This window comes from Perissodus microlepis, chromosome 19 (genome assembly GCF_051167445.1).
Source record: "Perissodus microlepis isolate ML-2025 ecotype Zambia chromosome 19, ASM5116744v1, whole genome shotgun sequence".
Lineage (NCBI taxonomy): Eukaryota > Metazoa > Chordata > Actinopteri > Cichliformes > Cichlidae > Perissodus > Perissodus microlepis.
In genome coordinates this window covers 3794670-3813365 of record NC_140479.1, presented here as the reverse complement: position 1 = coordinate 3813365, position 18696 = coordinate 3794670, and the positions used below count along the sequence as shown (strand labels likewise).

At 41.4% G+C, this 18696-nt stretch overlaps 3 protein-coding genes across 5 annotated transcripts in view; all 3 read right to left on the bottom strand.

Moving 5' to 3' along the window:
* hectd1 (HECT domain containing 1) overlaps positions 1-513 on the bottom strand; it is a 45333-nt gene extending 44820 nt beyond the window's left edge. For both annotated transcript variants that reach the window (XM_084914896.1, XM_084914897.1), the window contains exon 1: positions 315-513. The gene's annotated coding sequence lies outside the window, so the exon portion shown is untranslated. The remainder of the gene's footprint in view (positions 1-314) is intronic.
* Positions 514-4826: 4313 nt separating this feature from the next.
* heatr5a (HEAT repeat containing 5a) overlaps positions 4827-18696 on the bottom strand; it is a 52281-nt gene continuing 38411 nt past the window's right edge. For both annotated transcript variants that reach the window (XM_084914283.1, XM_084914284.1), the window contains 12 exons: positions 18466-18600; positions 18244-18371; positions 14777-14924; positions 13727-13900; positions 13353-13454; positions 13001-13084; positions 12411-12587; positions 11961-12112; positions 8761-8868; positions 8448-8550; positions 7644-7797; positions 4827-7148 (listed from right to left, as the gene is read on the bottom strand). In XM_084914283.1, coding sequence (XP_084770409.1) covers positions 6989-7148; positions 7644-7797; positions 8448-8550; positions 8761-8868; positions 11961-12112; positions 12411-12587; positions 13001-13084; positions 13353-13454; positions 13727-13900; positions 14777-14924; positions 18244-18371; positions 18466-18600 — 1625 coding nt within the window. In that variant the 3' untranslated portion in view covers positions 4827-6988. The remainder of the gene's footprint in view (positions 7149-7643; positions 7798-8447; positions 8551-8760; positions 8869-11960; positions 12113-12410; positions 12588-13000; positions 13085-13352; positions 13455-13726; positions 13901-14776; positions 14925-18243; positions 18372-18465; positions 18601-18696) is intronic.
* Positions 14933-18232, bottom strand: LOC146365203 (zinc finger BED domain-containing protein 4-like). Its single transcript, XM_084914285.1, has 2 exons — positions 16443-18232; positions 14933-16210 (listed from the first exon to the last, which is right to left on the bottom strand). The coding sequence occupies exons 1-2, from the start codon at positions 17504-17506 to the stop codon at positions 15712-15714; spliced, it is 1563 nt and encodes a 520-aa protein (XP_084770411.1). The 5' UTR covers positions 17507-18232; the 3' UTR covers positions 14933-15711.

The following is an 18696-nucleotide window of genomic DNA, read 5'->3' as shown; positions in this document are numbered from 1 at the left end:
AATGTTAGCCGATTAGATAGCCTTAGCACCACGTTAGCTTTCAAAAGCAAGCTGACTTTAACAACAAAAAAGCTTTCTCCCTACTAACAACTGAAGCGTCTGGTCCAAAAATGTTTTTTTAACTATTCAAATCATTTATATCTGTATTTTATGCTTGCTTTGTCAACCAACTATACATGCGGCCTCGGACTTCTAAAGGGAAACCACCGGACTCGAGTTCCACGAGAGCCGGGAGGCCACGATGAAACAGCGGACACAAAACTCAAGCGACAACGGCCTCGATCTTCAGGTCACCAGCAGAACGATTCACTCACCGTTTTTGCTCTTTTCGACAGAGAGACGATCGACAAGTGTATGAATAATTCTTCTGGGTTCAAATACAGGGTATAGAGCCGTTTGTGTCGGGAGTTACGTCAAGGTGTTTCCATTTCTTCTCAAAGAGTCTTAAGAGGTCAGAGTGGACGGCGGCCCGCAAAACACAACAGACCGGACTGAAATGGAGAGCTGAGGCGATTGAGCCCGCTGCCTTCAGAGGTCACTATCTGCCTCGGAAATGCCAATGTTCAAAAGCTACTCGCTTCATTTTTTCATTAATATTCTTAATTATTCACAAAAATGTATATATCACGACTTGTAAATCACGAGCTCTCACATAAATATCATTTTAAAAAATAATATATAACACACTGAATATTAGCACGGCGTGGATTTAAATTTACAGATGTCCCCAAACAGCTCCCACATCTCCCTTAAAGTTTAATTTGTACTTATGTAGAGCCACGAAGTAGCATGTGCAAGTGGCCTTTTGCCACTGTCCCTGCATCAACAGCCATGTATAGTTAGATTACTAGAGGTACACATCAGAAGGGTTTGCAGTTACAACTTAACTAAGGTGTTGATGTAATGCAGAAGTATAAATATATAAAAGTAAAGCAGAAGTACAAATAGAAAAGTAAAAGTAAATATATAAAAGTAAGTATAAATATTTATAGGTATTCTAGCTGTAAGGGCCAATATATTTTCCTATATTTTCCAAAGTTTGTATGTTTCATAACAAACACCATGTTTGAGCTGTTCATAAGTTCACATGACAACAGATCTGTGGCCATATGTCTTGGACACTTGGGTAAAAAGAGCTTCTACGCTGTCAACTGATCACCACCTGGTGGTGAATTGGATCAGGTGGCGGGGGAAGATGCTGGCCAGACATGGGATACTCAAACATATATTGAGCAAGCATTGGGGCCCCAGTCCTCCAGATCTTCAATTCCCAGCTCTGACAAGACTTCAATTGCATTCTGAGGGAGGGTGGGGACAGTGAGTCTGAGTGGACCATGTTCTGCATCTGTATTGTTGAGGCAACTGCAAAATGCTGTGACTGCAAGGACATTGGTGCCTGTTGTGGCAGTAATCCCAGAACCAGAAGTTCAAGGGAGCTATCAGGTTGAAAAAGAAGTCTTATCATGCTTGGTTAGCCTGTGGGACTCCAGAAGCAGCTGACAGACCAGCAGGTCAAGCGGAGTGTAGCTGACCCAAAAACTCGGGTGTGGGAGGAGTTGGTTAGACCACTGAACAAGACTTTTGGTCTCAAAGCGGTGGTGGGATGTCACTGACCTCAACTGAGGACATAGGTAAGGCAGTGGAAGGAACACTTAGGGAATACCTCAATCCCACTATCACGTTTTCTGTATGGAAGAAGAGTGAGGCTGAGGGGGATGACTCGCTTATCACTTGAGGTGAGGTCACTGATTGAGTTGAACAACTGCTCCGTGGTAGGGTAGCTGGGCTGGATGACATTCACCCTGGATGTTGTGGGGTTACCCTAGCTGACATGTCTCTGCAATGTTGCATGGAGGTCTGGTGGTGGCTTAGATTATATTGCACCAATTCATTACTAAAGTGTGCATAGAAATTTGTCCAATCAGTCTGCATGCTTTTTGTGGACCTGGAAAATCTATTTGACTACATATCTCAGGACATCCTGTGTGAGGTATTTAGGGAGTATGGAATGTCTGGCCAGTTGTTACTGGCCATTCGGTCCCTGTACAACTGCAGCAAGAGCTTGGTTTGTATTGAGTACAGTAATTTAGATTCATTTCCAGTGTGTGTTGGTTTCTGCCAGGGCTGCCCTTTGTCACAGATTCATAGTTTTTATGAACAGAATATTTAGACATAGCCAGATGGTGGAGTCTCCAATTTGGTGGGCTTTGTTGAAAAACATCTTTGTTTTTTGCAGATAATGTGCTTCTGTTGTCTTCATTAGCTTGTGACCTCCAGATTGCTCTGGGATAGTTACTTTTGTAACCTGCTGTAATGTGGATTTTATACCAGGTTTTCGTGGTCAAGAGAACTGAAAGTGGAGGTGTCAGTTTAGCAGTTAAGACACCTTCAAACTCTTATCTATGGTCCAACGTGTGGGTAGGGACAGAAGGAATGATTGGCAGAAATTAGCTTCCTCCAAGGGGTGTCTGGGCTCTCCCTTTTGGAGGAGATCTTGGTCATTTGAGAGAGGCTCAGATAGGATAAACAAACTTAAAATTGCTCAGCCTACTATGAAAAGTGAGTTTACTACCCTGAATACATCAACAGCCTGTGCGAGTTTTGTAATAAACTCTTCTGCTTTCAGTGGAGGCTCCATTTGTTACAGTAATATAGCAGTATTACTGAGCAACAGAAACACACATGACCTTGTTCTAACATTCAGGGTGAGAACTCAGTGAAAAGCTATAGGATGGAGCCAAACTGTTGGCACTATGATGACGTGACAACTTCCCTAATCACTGCATATTTGCAATTATCATAGGCATTACTTCAGTTTTAGGTGCTCTGTATGTACATAAGACAATAAAAGACAAACATGCCTACAGGAAGGCAGGATGGAATCACAAGGCACTATAGAAATCAAGGCACTTTATATTGTAAGGTAAAAACCTTACAAAAATACAAAGAAAACAGAGAAAACCCCAACAATTATATGACTCTCTATAAGCAAGTGCTTTGGTGAGAGTGGGAAGGAAAAACTCCCTTTTAACATGAAGAAACCTCCAGCAGAACCAGGTTCAGGGAGGGGCGGCCATCTGCCGTGCCAGGTTGGGGGTGAGTAGATGAAGACATGACAAAAACATGCTGTGGAAGAGAGACAGGGATTAATAATAACATGTAATTAAATGCAGAGAGGTGTATAAATACATAGTGAGTGAAAAAGGTGACTGAAGTAGAAGCACTCAATGTATCATGGGAATCCCCCAGCACCCTAGACCTATTGCAGCATAACTAAGGGAGGATTCAGGGTCACCTGATCCAACCTTAATTATATGCTTTATCAAACAAGAACCTAATCTTAAAGTAGAGAGGGTGCCTGTCTCCCAAATCTTTGTTCCACGGCGGGTGTTGCAGTATGGGGAAAACCGATTATACACAGGAAGGGGTTGGTGGTGTACCATGGGCTTTTGTTTACAACTACGCTTCCTCCTCACTGTTACCTAGCCATCCTGTTTTCCCTTGGGACAATCTGCTGGGGGAGAGCCCGCTACCTTTGGCTGCTCCAGCTACAGGGGCCTGGCTAGCTACGGGTTTTTCAAGGGTGCGAAGCCGGTTCAAAAAGTGATTGCAGGATTTTAAGCTGTTAGAAATTACTTGTTGACCTAAATTATGTCAAAAACAGATCAATCATATCTCTCAGGAAGAATGTCAAGTAATTTGGAGCCAGTAAAAGCATTCCTATCATAAAATAGCTGCTGCAACCAGTTTTTGTCAAAGAGACCAATTTATCCTGGTACAATGTGCCACTGACATTAAAACTAGATGATAGTAGTTCTATAAAATTATTTGAAGTGACCAAAAAGGACTGGACTGACGACAATATAGGTACAAATACGCAGAGTCATGAAGATACTTCAAAAACAGGTATTCTTTTTAATTTGATCTACAATCCCTTCATGAATCATGTTCACTAGAGTGTATTTACTAATATTAGTAAAGACAGTAGACGTTAAAAACACATAATGACATCAGAAATCACTTTTTGGCCCAACACTGGGTCTCCAGAGCTCCAGAGAGGAGTTACTAAACACACTGAGCAGGAAAGTGCAGGAGGGAAAGATGAAGAGGCCATGCTGCAGGTAAATCAAATAAGACGTTATCAGTAAGTTGTTAATTAAATGGGCTACACAAAAAGCGGTAGAGAGCCAACTTGAAAGAGAATCACCTTTGAGTTAACTTTTTATTTCAAAGATGCGCTATTACACTTTACAGAGCCACTTTAATGTCATCTGATATTTGCTGTGCTGTTTTTAACCACATTTAGTATATCGTAATTGTTTTTGGTTCTTTTGTAAATTGACTTGTTATATGTGTAATATTACTTTATATTTTGGTTTAAATGTATCATGTAGAAAATTCCAGTATTTATTTTCAGATGTTTTTACCTTTTTTAAAATATGTGTTTGGTCACATTTTATGCATTGCACTATGTACATTCTACTTGTTCTGTCTGCTGGGTTTAGTTTATCTATTGGAAAAGCAATGGTATTTCTTAACCGTAAGATATATTGCCTTACTACTACCGTACTTTGAACTCCGATGATTAGGATGTAGATCTTGAAATGCACCTTCTTTAACAGTTATTTCTGCTGGTAGGGTCAAGTGATTGAATTATGCTGTGGTCCTTTTACTAAATGTCTGAGCTGTACTCAAATTTAGATTGAATTCATGACTCAGTTCTTTGGAGGACATGATCATTTGGAAGGTTTACATTTACCATCTTTAAACCCTTCACAGTCAGTTTTCTAAACCATAAAAACCTAAATGTGAAGAAAACAAAGAGATGAATTTAAAGACAGTTTATTTGTACATGTTCAGAACATTTAACTGTACCTACTTGTTCATTCAGTTCACACCTGTACACTGCACAAAGGAGATGGCCAGGACAGAGACAGACACTCAATCTCTGCTGCCATGTACACTTATTGCTGGTCAGTACTTTAGTGTTACCCATCATCATTCAAGAAAATCATGTTAAGAGGACAACATTTACATTTACAAAGTCAAGACTTTTCTCTTTTTAAACAAACTGATGAGATTTAGGTTTAAGTAACCAGTCAATGCTTTTTACTGTAGATAACAGCACACTCAAAAAAAACATTAAACTGTTAGTGTAGTGTTGTTAAAGGGGCAGTTAACCTCAAAAATCACAAGTATGTGTTTTCCTGTGGTCTGCAGTGCTGTTTCCTCATCTAGATTGCTTAGATTTGGAAATATCTACTGTAGATGTGTCTGCTTTCGCTTGAATAAAATGTATGTGGTGCTCAGAGCAGCAGAAAAATGACATGTGATCAATCCTAGCACAATGTCTTTGAAAAAAAAAAAATCATGAATGGGTTCATAAAAAATCAAATGAAAAAATAACAAAGTGAAATTGGCAAGTGTGCAAAACTTATACTTGGAAAAAAAAAAAAAAAAAAACCTCAGGCAACTGAATGTCGCCTTTTAGGACATGCACGCTAACTGCTGTTGGTAGTTTTAAAACACCAGGTAGTGGCTTTAATGGTAAAGCAAACACACGTGCAAATGGAAAGGGATACTAACAATATACAGAAGCAGTTATGTCACTTTTTGTTATTGTCCCAGTCTTGACGATAGAGATTGGATTGAGGTCATATGCAAGAGGTGAAAAATTTAACTCAAAAGACTGAACTGATGACCCAGGTATCCCAGGGTTGATCAGTTAAAGTCCCACCTTTATGATGGCATGCTGTGACTTAATTCAAATTAATGCTTAATAACCCAAGAAGTTGCAATACAGCAACACTTAATACAAAATGAATTGTAGTAAACCTTTAATACGCTTTGATCATTAAGATATAGCTCATAATTCTTATTTATAAAACTTTAGGTGGCAACACCTCAAGAAAGCAAATCTGATCACAGCAGTGTAATGTTCACAGTTCAGCTGTGGGTTTAACAGCCTATCATTGATGGTTTAGGACATAAGAGTGGCGTAAGGCACTATTAACCTGATGTGTGTATTAAATGATGTGCGCAACTTATGTTGATTGTTTTTATAAATGATCTGACGAATGAAATCTGGGCAGGATTTATCTCCTCTCCTTTCAGAATGTTCTATTGTATCCTCTACTAAAGGGGATAATAAAGGAAGCACCAAGGCATCTTCCCTTTAGCTCTAAAAGCTCTTATTATAGCTGCCATGCAGATGGTTTCTGTTCATGTTACTTAGTCAGGAACTGAGGAAAATCTGACTACCTGACATTTCTCGTGTGTGACTCTGGGTCTCCTACCTGTTGGATACACCCAAAACAGCTCATTCAGGAAGCATCTAGGAGGCATCCGTGTCACATGCCAGAACCATGTGTTTGCACACAGCTCTATCTGAATACAATTTAAACACATTCCCTTCTTTTCAAGGTGAATAAAGCTCAGTCGGTTTCACACAAAAAAAAAGACTCTTTTTGATATTGTTAGCCATCATGTTGATCATTCACCAAATTACTGACACCGGCCTCAGTTCGTTTTGAAGCTGAGTTTGAACTCTTCAAGTTCATTCTCGTAGATATGAACTGAAGCTCATGTGTCCTGGGGAGGAGTCAGTCCGTGATCTGATCAACAGGTATGTATGACTTATGTATGATGCACAGTTCGTGTGATAAAACATGCCAACCTGGCAGAATTGATTTTTTTCAAATGATATAATAAAGGTAAGCGTCAATGTGAGGTGGCATGCAGTGTGCTGGAAAAAGTAAAAGAAATTTTTTTTTTTCGAAATTCGATCTAGTTTTTTTTTTTTTCTTTTTTCCAAAATGAGACAGGAAGTGAACTCACAGAATTTTTTTTTGGTCTGCTATCACTCTTTCAATATGGTGTACCACAGAACCAGTCAGAATATCCCTCAGAACAATCAAAGTACCACAGTGTGTTAGTGATGTTAAACTCCAGAGACAGTCTCTGTGTGGCGGACCTAAGCTTGGCTGCCTCACAGGAACTTTGTTTTGAGCGTGATGCTGGGAGAGGACTTCCCAGTGCTGTGGGCAGCTGGATTAGCACTGCTAGCTTTAATATTCAAACTCTCCTGATTTCCTTTGATGGCAGCTTGAAGACGAGACTTCAGGTGAGGCGATGTTGTGATGAGTGACCTGTAGGAGGAAGGAAAATATATAACCACCTGCTTCATATTCACTGATCCTTTGTCTTTTGAAAACATTAAAAGCAGCATGACAAAACATGGCTTTGCTCTGCATGACATGATTTAATTACTGATGGAGACTGCCAATCTCTCCTTCACAAGTAGGGTGAAACTACAGTGGAAATGATTTTGAACTATATGAAAATCATCCAAAAGTTCCTGGATATCAATAAAATCCTAAAACCTCAGAGAGGAGTCATACAATGCTTTTTCCTACAGCCTATAATCACATTATTGTAAACTTTTTTCTTACTGAGGAGAAGAGCAGGAAAATAAAATACTCATGAATCCCAGAAATCAACATGTAATCTACATAAAAAAACAAATTATGAAAGAGCTAAAAAGGTTGCTTGTACAGTTCAGTCCACTGAGAGCAGCAGGAGCGTTTCATACAAACCAAACCAGACCCGTATGCAACAAAATAACTGCACACATCACTACCAACCTGAAGACAACTGGGTGCTGAGGGCCAAAGCGCATCAGATCCTTGAGTGCCGAATCATGAAGAGACCTGGATGGCAGGGGAGCAGAGCTAAGGGCATTTTCGTCCAGGAGAAAGGAGATGAGGAGGGGCAGCAAGACTGCCACCAGCTGAGGACCTGAAGGGCAAAATACACAAAACATGGGAACAAGCTTCAGATGGGGGAGAATGTTTTATCTGTTAAATATCTCAGCAAAAGCTGGATGGACTTGTACCTTTGCTCAAGGAAGCAAGAACAGCTGAAATCACTGACCTTTAAACAAAATAACTGAATGTAACTTGAATTTATCTACTTGTGTATAACATATTTAGTGTTTTTTTTTTTTGTTTTATTGGCTTGACTGTAGTCACAAGGTCTCGTTTACGTTGTCTTTCCTGCTGGCAGCGTGCTCAGTCATATTTGGACAGGGAGTATCAATCCAGAGTGTTTAAACCAGTAATTTAGTCACCTTTAAGTTCTCACAGCAGACACATTCATCTCTCACTCACACCTACAGCCAAATTTGAATCACTGGTTAACCAAACTAACATTTCACAGCTTCTACTTCAGTGCGTGGTTGTGAAGGGCTGCATGCTGGTTAATCAGGAAAGGAAGGAGAACACATCAGATATGCGAGCAGTAAATACTGAGAAGGATTAGCACATTTAGAGCACAAATCAGGCTGCTGCACTCCACCACTGTCCTCCTTTGGACAGAGAGCCTTGCTTTACCTTCTTCCATTCTATCATCTCCTGACTCCACCATGTCTCTGCTACTCTGCTACTCACACTGTGATTCATCAGCTGCCTGGATCAAAGCCTCCATCGCTCGGATCCCCTCCAAGACTCCAAGCAGCTCCTGTGGAGTTTGAGGACGACTCCGCTCCACCTTCTGAGGAGGAAGCAGACAAATATATGCTGAAATCACCTGAACAATGCCTTCTACTGATCATATAGGTTTTTATTTCATTTTCCCTTAGTGTACATGCAAGCATCAGTACAGAAAGAAAATTAAACATATTACAAAAAATAATATATATATTATTAATGAACATAAAGTAACTCAGATACTCATGTATGGTAAATAAGTTTGGTTGGATACCTGGAGGAATCGAATCAATGTCGGACCAAGGGCCTGGATGTATGGGATGGCCACACCGGGCTGAGCCTGAAACACTGTCGTTAGCAGCTGACAACAGTGACTCACAACCTAGAGCCGAGAAGGGAGGAAACACTGTCACTGTCGAACCCCACACTTACTCAAATATTGACTTAGAGGAACATAACTCTGTCCTTAATCCAGAGTTTTACTGGTCTGGAAGAATATGGCGTACCCCAAACTGTCTAGATTAAGGATGTCAAACTCATTTACATTGTGGGCCCACATTGACTTGAAGAGGGTCGGACCAGTGAAACTATTTTATCTTGCTGTAAAGACGTTTTCCTACATATTTAATCCCTGAGATATTCTAATATAAGAGTTTTATTACATGATAAAGGAATGCCACTATAGTGAATGAAAAATCTGTAGGGACAACTCTTTGATGTCATAAAATTTAAGCACAAGGTGTAAAACTTTGGTAGCTCAATTCCCTAAATGTCCTCTAATCACGAAACACAGTTTTGTTAACTTGCAGAAAATGTCCTGTTTTAATGTGGACCCACTTTAAAAACAAAACACACAAACAAAAAAAGTCTACATTTAATTGTGAAACCTTTCTGCTGCTTAATTCTTTATCTAACCCTTAATTACTTCGGTGCCGTGTGAAACTGGATTTGGGAGAGTTGGGAAATTATAAGGAGCAAAAACTGTGAAACATATTAAATGAAATTACAGTTAAAAGTTTGAAATTTATGCCCCACATTTTTCAAAGCTGTCCAGTGGGCTGGATGGAGTTTTTGCTGGGCCAATTGTGGTCCCCGGGCCTTGTGTTTGACACCACTGGGGCGATCGTAGCTCAAGAGTTGGCAGTTTGAATTGTAATTGGAAGGTTGCCGGTTTGAGCCCCGGCTCCGACGGTCTTGGTCGTTGTGTCCTTGGGCAAGACACTTCACGTTTCCTACTGGTGGTGGTCAGAGGGCCTGGTGGTGCCAGTGTCCGGCAGCCTTGTCACTGTCAGTGCGCCCCAGGGCAGCTGTGGCTACAATGTAGCTGCCATCACCTGTGTGTGAATGGGTGGATGACTGGGATTGTAAAGCGCTTTGGGGTCCTTAGGGACTAGTAAAGCGCTATACAAATACAGGCCATTTACCATTTACCACTGGTCTAGTTAATGGCAACAGAAATTATGTGGCGGAAAAACACTTTGAGGCACAAACTGGTCATTGCCACACTGTATACATTGTTCCTTTTAAAGAAAACAAACAAAAAGCACTGATTGTCAAAACACAAGGTTGAAATGACTGAAACTGCAGAATGCTGCATGCTCAGTTCATAATGATTTCTCTGTCACAAGTTGTTAGTAAATGAGCAAACCCTACTTTATGCTACTCTCCGAGTCTGAAACAGACCTGAATTAACTTTACGGTGTATTCAGTAAAACTTGAAATTAGTGACTGAGCTCACAAAGTCAACAGGAAAGTGTTTACTAAGGTTAACAGCAAAGGCGCCGAGGGCTGTTTTTATATAGACCTCTATACAGGGAGTGCAGAATTATTAGGCAAGTTGTATTTTATAATATATAATAATTTTATTATTGAACAACAACCATGTTCTCAATGAACCCAAAAAACTCATTAATATCAAAGCTGAATGTTTTTGGAAGTAGTTTTTAGTTTGTTTTTAGTTTTAGCTATTTTAGGGGGATATCTGTGTGTGCAGGTGACTATTACTGTGCATAATTATTAGGCAACTTAACAAAAAACAAATATATACCCATTTCAATGATTTATTTTTACCAGTGACACCAATATAACATCTCCACATTCACAAATATACATTTCTGACATTCAAAAACAAAACAAAAACAAATCAGCGACCAATATAGCCACCTTTCTTTGCAAGGACACTCAAAAGCCTGCCATCCATGGATTCTGTCAGTGTTTCGATCTGTTCACCATCAACATTGCGTGCAGCAGCAACCACAGCCTCCCAGACACTGTTCAGAGAGGTGTACTGTTTTCCCTCCTTGTAAATCTCACATTTGATGATGGACCACAGGTTCTCAATGGGGTTCAGATCAGGTGAACAAGGAGGCCATGTCATTAGTTTTTCTTCTTTTATACCCTTTCTTGCCAGCCACGCTGTGGAGTACTTGGACGCGTGTGATGGAGCATTGTCCTGCATGAAAATCATGTTTTTCTTGAAGGATGCAGACTTCTTCCTGTACCACTGCTTGAAGAAGGTGTCTTCCAGAAACTGGCAGTAGGACTGGGAGTTGAGCTTGACTCCATCCTCAACCCGAAAAGGCCCCACAAGCTCATCTTTGATGATACCAGCCCAAACCAGTACTCCACCTCCACCTTGCTGGCGTCTGAGTCGGACTGGAGCTCTCTGCCCTTTACCAATCCAGCCACGGGCCCATCCATCTGGCCCATCAAGACTCACTCTCATTTCATCAGTCCATAAAACCTTAGAAAAATCAGTCTTGAGATATTTCTTGGCCCAGTCTTGACGTTTCAGCTTGTGTGTCTTGTTCAGTGGTGGTCGTCTTTCAGCCTTTCTTACCTTGGCCATGTCTCTGAGTATTGCACACCTTGTGCTCTTGGGCACTCCAGTGATGTTGCAGCTCTGAAATATGGCCAAACTGGTGGCAAGTGGCATCTTGGCAGCTGCACGCTTGACTTTTCTCAGTTCATGGGCAGTTATTTTGCGCCTTGGTTTTTCCACATGCTTCTTGCGACCCTGTTGACTATTTTGAATGAAACGCTTGATTGTTCGATGATCACGCTTCAGAAGCTTTGCAATTTTGAGACTGCTGCATCCCTCTGCAAGATATCTCACTATTTTTGACTTTTCTGAGCCTGTCAAGTCCTTCTTTTGACCCATTTTGCCAAAGGAAAGGACGTTGCCTAATAATTATGCACACCTGATATAGGGTGTTGATGTCATTAGACCACACCCCTTCTCATTACAGAGATGCACATCACCTAATATGCTTAATTGGTAGTAGGCTTTCGAGCCTATACAGCTTGGAGTAAGACAACATGCATGAAGAGGATGATGTGGACAAAATACTCATTTGCCTAATAATTCTGCACTCCCTGTACTACCTGAGGTCTTGCAGACACTCTCTGGCTTTTAGAATGTCCATCTTCTAAGAGAGGTCATGGTCAGAATATAGCCTAACTATCAGATATTACCAGAGGGTCTTTGGAGTCTATGCTGGTGGTGAAGCGCTGCAGACAGAGCTTGTGCAGAGGCTCAATGGTACAGACATCAGGACCAGCAGATAGCAGGAAGACGGTCAGAGCGGTGAGGAGGCTGACCTGGTCTACAACACAGCTGGAAGGCCCTGAAATTACACAAAGAAACAATTTCAGGCATTCTCTTCAGTGTTTGGTAGTTTAGCATTTTTCTGCCAGTGGCTGTAATTTTTAATCAGTCAGTGTGGAGTCTACAGTTCTCTCCATCACCTCTCTGGCCATAGGGAGTACTGCTAATGAGGACTTTATTATTAGCGCAGAAATACCTTACAGCTTTATTGCATAGTGCCTGTAGGTATATGGGTGGCAAATTGAAGATTTTTTAGAAGCACTTGCTAAAACTACAGAGAGCTGCACGTTTGTAAGTTACATTCACACTGTACGTACCACTGTCCCAAAATGTTAGAAGTGTATTTAGAGCTGATTGCAGCAGCAGGTTCCAGGATCCTCGACATTTCTCTTGTCGGCTCATGGGTGAAGTCAAGACGGACTTCAGAGCCTGAATAGCCGCCTGGATGACCACACTCAGACAAGCCCCACCCGCCGATTCAACTGCTGAAGCACCTGTAAGCAAGTTTAACATCATCATTGATGTCAAACATGATCACTGAGTGAACAAAATACTTATACATTTTACTGAAGTCCATTTCTAAACTTGCAGAAACACAATTTATTGTTATTTTCAGCTCTGACAGTTTGGCTTTGAAGGAGAGAAGATGTGCTTATTTAAAAACTGAATGAGATGCTGTTAACATCCACCCGATTAATCCTGACTCTCTTTTAGTTTTGTTTTTGGTATCCACCATTCCTAAGAAAAATGTCACTTTAGCAGTTTAATGATCTACTTTATGTGTATAAAATGCTCTTGGTATAGATGTTTTTACTTTGTTACTTCACAGTTAGTATAACACCCACCTTAGCCACATTAATAACATAAATTATTTATGGACATTACAGTCTAAATTATTTGTCTTAACCTGTTTGCGCGCTGGGCTGGTGGACCAACTCTCTCAGGACTCCCAGCAGCAAGTAGAGGACAGTGGGGAGAATGGACACACTGCCTGCAAAGAGGACAGACAGCCATCAAACCAACAACAGACCAATAAAAGGAGATGCATCGCATGTGTGTCCATTTGCATAGATATTTGGCTAGACAAACTGAAGGATTATGGGTATGCAACCTATGCAGATGTGCTCTCCTCCAAAAAACCAACACACAGCCCAGAGCCCTTCAGTAGTAAGTAGCTAAAACTCAAGGGCTCTAATACAACCATGCCAGTCCCTTTATTGTTGTGTTAGCATGAGAAAATGGGTGATTCATGCTCTCACCTTCAGGAGAGCAGATGGACGGCAGCTCAGAAAGCACACAAAGAGCTGATGCTACCAGACGACAGTCGCTGTCTGTCAGAGTCCACGCTGAGCCTCCAGGACCTAAATGCACACCCCAAAAATACTGATAGGTTTATATGTGCAGACACTTTTATCAGCAAGAATGAAGGAATGCTATTTTGGAATTTTTTTTTTTTTTTTTAAATTTTGTTTGTTTTAGACAGTAGCTACAAAAATCTTTGTCTTGTGCTTGTCTAGCCGATCATACACCACTGACAGAGAGTATCTGAAATGAAGTTCCCTTGAGTCCTTCCATTTATTTATTTCTTCTCCCTCTCTGCAGCAGCCCTCCCTGTTCCCATCCATCTCCTTACCAGTTGGACTAGTTCCAGCCAGTTTGGGGCTCAGCTGTGGGATTTTCCGGACCAGTACACAGAGGCAGAGCTCCAGGGCACCAAAAACCAGTGAGTGACCAGGAACCAAACCACCAGTGTCTCGCCCCTCCCCAAACTCTGGAAGTGTTTCCTTCTCTGCTGCGCCATCATCCACTAAGAAACATTAAAGTTAAATAGTATGAAAGGAGCATTTAAATTATTCTGTTTGGCAACAATCTAGATAGGTTCTAAAAATCTAAAAATTACAGATTACAATTATTAGAACTGTTGAGACCTGATGAGAAAGATTCAATGTAGCTGGAAGTTCCAGAAAAAGATAAAAAGTGAAGCTTGCGTTATGATTTTGTTGAGATCAGAAAGGAATTTTTGCCGTCTGGTGGCAAAAATGGTTTATTGCTTCCCTTGGTTGAGAAGCTGGTTTTACTCCTCTAAGAGGATTTATTGAACACAAAAGAAATGATACATAAACGAGTGAGGTATCTCACTATTGGAAGCACTTTCTGGCTTGACCACTACTACCATATCTTACTAAGACAGACCAATCATTTCAAGGACACGGGATCCCCTGATCCCCTTTATAACAGCCCCTGAACAAGACCAGGCATTCTCTGTGTGTTTCTTCCACATCCCAAGGAGGGCATCGCTTATTTTAAAGAGAAAACAGAGTGATGTATCTCCCCTGTGCAAAGACAGTGACTTTGGCTGGCTGTGGAGCAGACAAGCTAGCTCTACCATCCAGTGCCTACTGGGCCAGTAAAGAGCAATCAAAATTAGAGACTGGTGCTGGTGTCAGTTCCATGTAATTTATATGTGCGAGACAGACTATTTAAAAGTAGTCAGGGGACCCTGTGTCCTTGAAGCAACTGATCTAACTTACATAGATGTGGTAGTAGTAGAGTTGGTGTGGTTAGTCACACCAGAAAGCGCTTCCTGTACTGAGATACCATGTGAGGTTTCAAAAAGAAGCAGCAGAATAATCTTTTTAGAATCAGAATACTTTATTAATCCCTAAGGAAATTTTGTGTTTACCTTCAGCACTGTGGCGTTTCTCCCTGATGTGCTCATGAGCAGCAGCTACAATTCGCTGCAATAAATCCAACACAGCGAGCTGAACTGATACAGACTCTCTGGTCACCATGAGTCTGTGGAGGACGCTGAGTAGCTCCACGCTCAGAGCCTAAACAGACAAAGAAAGTCAGCACTCGACCAATGCAGTTTATTATTAGGAGTTAAATGAGCTTTGAATGACCCTTTCTAGGTGAGCGCATGTAGAGTGAAGCAGTAAACCATGCAACACAGAGAGAGATGACAGCTAGGGATGCAACGATACCAATTTTTTCAAACCGATACGATACCGATCCTTGGATCTGAGTACTTGCCGATACCGAGTACAAAAACCGACACGTCTACCACACACACAGAAAAATGCAATGAATTGGAAGACAGTTTTTGTTTTTATTCTCTGTCAATAAAAAAAATCAAATATTAATAAAAAAGACCACAAAAATTAAATTTCAAGTAAAAAATAAACACTTCTCTTAAATTGTCCAGTGTCCACATTGTAAACAAACAAACAAACAAACAAACAAAATAACTCAAGTATTTTGGAGTCTCCAGCTTTCAGACATAACATTAATGAACCTATTGCAGAGTATCCACATTGTAAAAACAAATAAATAAATAACTGAACTCTTTGGGTCTCTTTCCCGCTTTCAGATTGAAAAAAATAAACACTTCTGTTCAGAATAAAACAAATAAAACTTAGGTTTCAGAATAAAATAAACACTTTTGTTAAATTATTGCACAATGTCCATATTATATCCAAACAAAATAACAGTGAACTATGTGGCAACTGTCTACAGCTTTCAGATTTACATAACATTAATGAACCACCTATTGCAGAGTGTCCACATTTTAATCAAACAAAAAAACTTCAGTCAGCAAGCAGTGGTGTGACCTCCGAACTAAACTGTTTTTGGGAAAGTGAGAGGCAGGTTCTTTTTGATGAAAAGAATCATCTCTGCATGATCAGCTGTGAGCCTGTTTCTGCTTTCATTCGCAATGTGTGACACTGAGCTGAACAGCCTTTCACTATCTACACTTGTGCATGGTGCTGAAAGGTATCTGCCCGCCACTTTAGCCAGGTTTGGGAACCGCACTTTATTAACCATCCAGTATTGTAGAGGTTTGTCTTCTCGTAAAATTGCGGCCTCTCCAAGATATGTCTCTAACTCTACACTAGAACCTACCGCAGCTCTGCCCACCGATGCTGATGCCTGCTCATCTGCAATTTCATCAAACATGCTGTCCAAACTAGTTGTGGGCTGGTCACTGCGTGCTTTTCTTGAAGGTGGTTCATTCAGGTCATGATCCTCCTCTTCAGGCAACCTTAGCAGCTCAAGTTTTAGCATCTCCTTAGCATTTGCAGCAGTTGTGGTGCTGGAGAAAAAACGATTTTTATATCTAAAACAGAGAAAGAAAAAAGTTAGCTGACAATTGTTTTGCTTACCATTTTTTTTTGCAGTAACACAGTTACATACACAGTCATATTCACACATACAGTCACAGACACACAGAGTTACATACACAGTCATATTCACACATACAGTCACAGACACATAGAGTTACATGCACAGTCACATTCACATACAGTCAAACAGTTACACACACACACACACACAGGCACAACACTCACCTGGGATCGAGTAGCGTGGCGATGCTATAGAGTGGGTTTTCCTCCACCTCAGAGAACTGCGTCCTGACAGCTGCAGCCAAGGTTCCCTTCATTGCTTTGATCCCATGGTCCTCGTCAGTCTCCCTTGTTAGAAATCTGTGGAGCACAGTGACCGCTGGAATGACGTCTGCAGCCGTGGCATCTGAAGAGCTGACTTTTCGAGTTAACTCCTCGAATGGACCCAGAACAGATATCACCTTCTCCAGCAGTGTCCATTGGTGAGCCGTGAGAGTATCAGGGAGTCCATATTCAGACACAAATATTCCCAGAGCCCGTTTCTGCTCGATCAATGACTGTACCATATAAAAGGTGCTGTTCCAGCGGGTCTGAACGTCTTGCTGGAGCCGCTTCACAGGCTGGTTGATCTGTAATTGAATGTCCTCCAGACGGGAGCTAGCCAGAGCAGAATGTTTAAAATGTCGAACTATTTTGCGGCCAACTGCCACCGCATCAGCAACACTCTTCTGTGACAGAAGGCCCTCATGAACAACCAACTGGAGAGTGTGAGCAGTACAAGGCAGGCTGGGCAGCTCAGCATCACTCATGGCCTTTATCATATTTCTTGCGTTGTCCCGGAGCACTACGTGGACGTACGTCTTTGGTATATCCCAGGTTTGAAGCATGCTATCGAAAGCAGTTGCGATGGTTTGGCTGGTGTGCGAGCCCCTGAACGACTTTGCATGTAGTGTTACTTGATGACGAACAAACTCCTCATCAATCCACTGCGCCGTTAAACTGAGGAGCGACATCGGGGACACACTGCTTGTCCAAATGTCGGTAGTGAAGCTTAAGGCTGAAACCTCCTGCAAGAGGTTATGCACGTGTTTTTTTACATCTTCAAAAAGTTTTGGCAGCATTACGTCTGTGATGTATGGGCGGCTGGGAATCTCATATCGCGGCTCGAGTACGCTGAGAAGACGGCGAAATCCTACGTTTTCCACGACCGACAGTGGCTGGTCATCCAGAGCGATAAAATGAGATAGAGCCTCTGTTATTTTAACTGCTCGTGGATTTTCTCTAGACATTTTTTGTCGCTTTTCCAAAACCTGTGTTAAAGTGGGCTGTTCTGGTCTTGCGTTAGCCTAAGCAAACTCGGTGTACTCCAGAGCATGATGTGTCCTCAGGTGTTTTATTAAATTGCTTGTATTGAACGACGTACTCTCCTTCCCACCCCTGGACACCTTACCGGTACACAGTTTGCACTCTGCCTTGCTTTTGTCATCTACACAAATTTTGAAGTAAGTCCACACTGCTGACATTTTGTTTAGCGTAGCTGCAGGAGCCGCCAGTCTCACTTGCCTAACCCCCTAGTGACATGTCCCCCTAGCGGCCAATTTAAAAAATTACAACAGAAAGTACAGGCCACCATCTGATTCATGAAGTAAATTAGTATCGATTCATGGTATCGGTTAACTTTTGCGAGTATGAGTACACGCACATTTTATGGCATCGGCCCCAATACCCGATACCAGCATCGGTATCGCTGCATCCCTAATGACAGCCATTGATATTAATTGAGGTTTTAGGTTTTTGTTGTGCCAGCTAAAAAAAAAAAAACAACTATTATTTACACTACCCTATATTGCATTTAACTGTACAGAAGAGTCATAACTTCACGTCATTATTCACTGGGAAATAAATACCGCACATATAGAATTGCCAGTCAAATTCAATCCTGTACAATTTAGTTTGGATTCTAGTGTCGAAAGGCTAATGTTTCAAATCGTGTTTACTGTGAAAACTAGTAAAAGCTGTGCCTCACCTGGTCATTTCCAATCTTTGCTCGGGGCCACGAAACTTCCAGCAGCACCTGCAGAGCTCTCAGACAGGAGGTGATGGTCTCCATCTGGTCCTCTGAATGTGGAGAACAGAGAAACTCCACGCTGATCCCTGAATGCGAGACCAACATGATCAAAGTCAATACAATAGGACAGAATTTAATACATAAACACATTTTACTCAGCAGTTATAACCAGTTTGTTACCAAGTATGAGGTGCAATCTGTCAGTATTAATGTCTTCCGAACTCTTGGCTCCACCCACAGAGCTTCTGTTTCCCATGGAGGTAGGTGTTGCTGGTCTAGATAGGTTAGCAGGTGCTTCGTCTGACATCACGAAACCTGCACACACACGTAAAGTAACAGATACTTTTACATGTATCTGCTTATTACAATGAAAGAACAGCGGTATTAAGAGTGAGAAGGAGGAATACTAAC